This window comes from Diospyros lotus, chromosome 13, assembly GCF_014633365.1.
Source record: "Diospyros lotus cultivar Yz01 chromosome 13, ASM1463336v1, whole genome shotgun sequence".
NCBI classification, from domain to species: Eukaryota; Viridiplantae; Streptophyta; class Magnoliopsida; order Ericales; family Ebenaceae; genus Diospyros; species Diospyros lotus.
In genome coordinates, this window is record NC_068350.1 from 27,609,506 (window position 1) to 27,614,213 (window position 4,708).

Sequence of the window (4,708 nt, forward strand, 5' to 3'; positions counted from 1 at the left end):
ATTATTGCTAGCAGACATGTGATTGAGATTGGGCTGAAAGGTCGGTATGGGTCTTTGGCCTCCATCAGGCCGGACTCAATTGGGCTAGTACGATCCAACTATTAATAGAATTGGGAAAGAAATTAAATAATAAACGTTGGATTTGTTTCTATTTTTCAATCTAGGCATAAATCATAATTTATGACTTAACTAATAATTCGGTTGGGGGCATTTCCGTAAATGAAAGAGCCTAGAAATAACCAAGCCTACGACATTGTAGAAAGAAGCTTCCGGTTTGCTGCTGTGTGCGGTCTTCTTGGTGTTCATCTTTGTATGTGATTCCACTTTCTCCGCTTCATATGCTTTGCTGCTTCTTGTACCGTCCCCAAAATCAGGTAATTCAGCAGCTCAATTTCCTTCCTTTCCTTTTACAACATCTTCTCTGTAAAATTTTCGAAGCTTTGCTGTGAAATTTCCTTTTTCTCGTCCGTTTGTTTGTTTGGTTGCTGAATAAATTACTAGCGGGGAACAAGAAAAAGAGAAAGACAAATTGAAACCTCTAACAAGCTGGGCCAAATAATCAGATACTTCTGTTCGTTTGTTTCCTTTTTAATATTGTTTATCTGTTCAGTTTTTTTTGGGGGGGGAGGGTTCTGATCTTCTAGAATGGTCTATTTGGAATCCTTTTTCCCTTTACGTGTGTATAAGTGGGATGTACCAATCATATTTCGAGTTCACTTGGAATTCCTTTTGGATTCGAAATTTGTAAAGGAATTGAGCTAACAATCTAAGTATATGCATGTTTAGAAAGAAATGCTTGTGAATGACGCCGGGACTGTTGGTAAATCAATTTGATGAAAGTTTCCAGAGAAGTTAGATGTAGGGTTTTCTCAAGTATGGTTTGTGAATGATAGCTTTTTCCTTTTTGTTTGTTGTTGAATTTTAGTGCTAACCTCTTTGCCTTTCACAGTATATATTTAATTTGGATATTTTCCTTTCTGTTAGTCTGTATTTTTTAAAATTTTCCATTGTCTTTGAATCAGTTATATGTCTATGTTTTTGTTTACAATACCATTTTCATTTCTTCTCAGGTTGGTGAATATCTCATTTATTTACCAGAAATTTGAAGCTCCAACAAATCTTTTCTCCATTGTTCTACTGTTTTGGTAACCATCTTTCAAACTCAACCATCTTTCGAGTAGTCTTTATAGTTTCATTACACATCTAGGGAATGCAGCAAGATGTTCTTGAGAGATAAGGTTTCCTTCTCTGAGCTTGACGAGGCTGAAGTTCCATTTGAGATTTCCATGTTTGTTCTTGATGAAATTGGACATATAATGCAAAGCCCTGCCCACCTCTCTGCTCATCTAATGCTTACACTGTCAAACTATTTTAGGGGTCAAGCCACATCATATCATTATCTTTCTGAAGATGGCTGAAGTCTTATAGTCTTTATGATTGCTTCTTGAATAGTTATGCTATATTGTTTTGGATTAGCTGGAGAAAATAGTATATTACTGTGTGTGTTAGTCTCTGTAACTTGAGATGGAAAACAAAGGGAGCGTGTTGATGCAACGATATGAATTGGGGAGATTCTTGGGCCAAGGAACCTTTGCCAAGGTCCATCGTGCAAGGGACCTTAGAACTGGCATGAGCGTGGCCATTAAGATAATTGACAAAGAGAAAGTTTTGAAGGTTGGAATGACCGATCAGATCAAGCGGGAGATTTCTGTAATGAGGCTGGTTAGACATCCAAATATTGTCCAGCTTTTTGAAGTTATGGCGAGCAAAACCAAAATTTACTTTGTCATGGAATATGTCAAAGGTGGTGAGCTCTTTAACAAGGTGGCAAAAGGGAGGCTTAAGGAGGATGTTGCAAAGAACCATTTCCGACAGCTGATCAGCGCAGTTGATTTCTGCCACAGTAGAGGGGTTTATCACCGTGATTTAAAACCAGAAAACCTACTTTTGGATGAGAATGGGAATCTAAAGGTATCAGACTTTGGATTGAGTGCCCTTGCTGAATCTAAGCATCAAGATGGATTGCTCCACACAACCTGTGGAACGCCTGCCTACGTTGCTCCTGAGGTAATCAGTAGGAAAGGATATGATGGATCCAAGGCAGACATCTGGTCGTGTGGGGTCATATTATATACTCTGTTGACTGGCCATCTCCCGTTCCAAGATTCAAATCTGATGGGAATGTACAGGAAGATAAGTAAGGCAGAGTTCAAAGTCCCAAATTGGTTTGGCCCCGAAGTACGCAGACTGCTGTCGAAGATACTGGACCCGAACCCAACTACGCGGATATCCCTTGCCAAGATCATGGGAAGTCCTTGGTTTGGGAAAGGCTATAACTCCAAACCGATGAGAATTGAGATGGAGAGGAAAGAACCAGTTAGTACTGACATCAATGCAGTGCTTGGTCCTCGTGAGGATTGCAGCAGTTCAGGAGCGGCGAAGCAAGAATTTGTGAAACCCAGCAACATGAATGCCTTTGATATCATCTCCTTTTCACAAGGTTTTGACTTGTCTGGTCTGTTAGGGGAAAATGACCAAAAGAAAGAAGTGCGATTTACCTCTAGGCAGACTGCCAAGACCATTCTTTCAAAGTTGGAGGACATTGCGAAATGTCTAAGGCTGAAAGTGATGAAGAGGGAGATGGGGCTGTTGAAACTGGAAGGATCAAACGAAGGCAGGAAGGGCATCTTGTCTATCGACGCTGAGGTGTTTGAGGTCACTCCAACATTCCATTTGGTTGAGGTGAAAAAGTCGAGCGGGGATACATTGGAGTATCAGGAGATAATGAAGAAGGAAATAAGGCCGGCCCTTAAAGACATTGTTTGGACATGGCAGGGCGACCAGCAGGCCCAACCCCAACAGCAAGAAGATCAACAATCCTCCTCTTAATAGCTACTACTGCAGACTGTATATTATCTCTGCTGCTGTAACAAATGAAGTTTCTTATAGGTTGATTGCAACTTCTTGTTTCGTTTGCCCATATTTTCTGTTATTGGAATTTTTTGTGACGACTAGAGGATCATCTATGTATGAAGAAGCTGTGATATCTGTTTTGGTGCTTTAAAGATGTGTAATATAGCAATGGTTGATGCCAGGAGATATGCTGTCATTTGATGTTGGGTAATGATCTTCCATTATTTTGTTCTCTTTAAATCCATGCCAAATCTGACTGGATAAGCCTGGTCTGATTGTGGAAGCAATTGGATTGGTTTCAAACTTATTATTATTATTGATACATCACTATAGAAAAGTTAATTACTATAAAAATAAAGAATCTGGGCCAACCCAAGAAATTGGGTCAGCCCAAAAGCCCATAGCAAAGGGCCGTCTTTTGCCCAGATAAATCTGGCATTTACAAAACTCCTAAGGGCCTCACAAAAAAGATAAATATTATCCTTGGTATAAAAAAGATAAATATTATTTATTAAAAATTTAAATTTTGATAATATATTAAAATGTTAAGATAAATATTATTTATTAAAAATGCCAATTCAAGGAGATTTAAGATTGTCTCTTTCTTCTGTTCTATAATTTTTAGTATTTATAATATTTTATTTCAATGTCAAAGTATTTGTATGAGAATCTTTTTATACCTTCTAACCGTATTTTTTTTTATAGATTCAGATGGTCTGCAGATGACATTTTTATCTCATAAATTTATTTTTTTGTTCGAGCTATAACAATTAATACTATCTATGAAAAACGTTTAAAAAATAAAAAATCAGTCTGTAATAACCTGAAGAAACATTGCTAATCAACAAAGTCAGAAAAAAACAAAGACTCAAGTCTCCGAGACAAGAGACCCTCGCTCGCTCCGTGAGATCTCTGCAAGATAACCCTTCTCACACCACTTGAGACTCTCAGACCTCAGGTCCCGAGAGAGACTCACTCTCAAGACCCGCGGTAGACTGTTAGAGAGCAAAAAATCGTTGCGGGAGATCGTTGAAGAACCGGAGACCTGCGCGAGAGAATCATCCTCACAACACTCGAGACACTCAACCTCGAGAGACCATCCCCTAAAATTTCGAGAGCACGAAGCTAATTTTTAGGAGCCTAAGAATTAATTCCACCAAACGAGAAAGAGAGCGAGGGCTGCAAAACTGCTAAACACCGTGAGACAAGAAAATTAGTTCTCCAGGAGATCGACTGGGACGTCGGAAGACAATCTCTGGGAGACCGTGAGATGCCAAAAATCAGCTTTGGGAGACCGTCACTGTGACCGAACGACTTCCTGGAAATCGACAGTAGCTAAGGCAGGTCGGAAAACAATCTCTGGGAGACCGTGAGATGCCAAAAATCAGCTTCGGGAGACCGTCACTGTGACCGAACGACTTCCTGGAAATCGACCGCTAAGGCAGGTCGGAAACGGGACCTATAGCAAAATTGAGAAAATGAAGATTAAATTGCGTGGGACTAGAAATTAAGAGGTGGTTTGGGTTAGCGGTAAGTAGCTTATGAGTTAGATAGTGTTTTATATTTAAGTATTTGACAATAATAAGCAGCGTAAATGCTGTCTAACTTAAAAGTGGTTATAATAGCGTTTTGCAAAAGTTGGTGTCCCCCAACTTTTGCAAAAAATGACCAGCTTTTGCAAAAAATGATACTAAGTTGACCGATTAAAGTACCAAGCTACCCTCGAATATTTTACATATTTACACCCTTGTCCCTCTATTACAGTTACATCTTCTTCTCCATTCTCTCTTCTCCC

The 4,708-nt window shown here is 39.3% G+C and overlaps 1 protein-coding gene across 2 annotated transcripts; it reads left to right on the plus strand.

Annotated features, from left to right (window-relative positions):
- The first annotated feature begins 213 nt into the window (after window positions 1-213).
- On the plus strand, window positions 214-3,109 carry LOC127789150 (CBL-interacting protein kinase 18-like). Of its 2 annotated transcripts, none has more exons than XM_052317950.1 (2): window positions 214-374; window positions 1,071-3,109. In XM_052317950.1, exon 2 carries the CDS (start codon window positions 1,525-1,527, stop codon window positions 2,887-2,889), a length of 1,365 nt encoding a protein of 454 aa, XP_052173910.1. In that variant the 5' UTR covers window positions 214-374; window positions 1,071-1,524; the 3' UTR covers window positions 2,890-3,109. The 2 variants fall into 2 exon arrangements, with proteins under 2 accessions (XP_052173910.1, XP_052173911.1); XM_052317951.1 differs by lacking the exon at window positions 214-374 and adding an exon at window positions 390-873.
- Window positions 3,110-4,708: the final 1,599 nt, after the last annotated feature.

Excerpts from the sequence above, each read along its gene's own strand:
- LOC127789150 (XM_052317950.1), top strand. The coding sequence starts at position 1,525 with ATGGAAAACAAAGGGAGCGTGTTGATGCAACGATATGAATTGGGGAGA.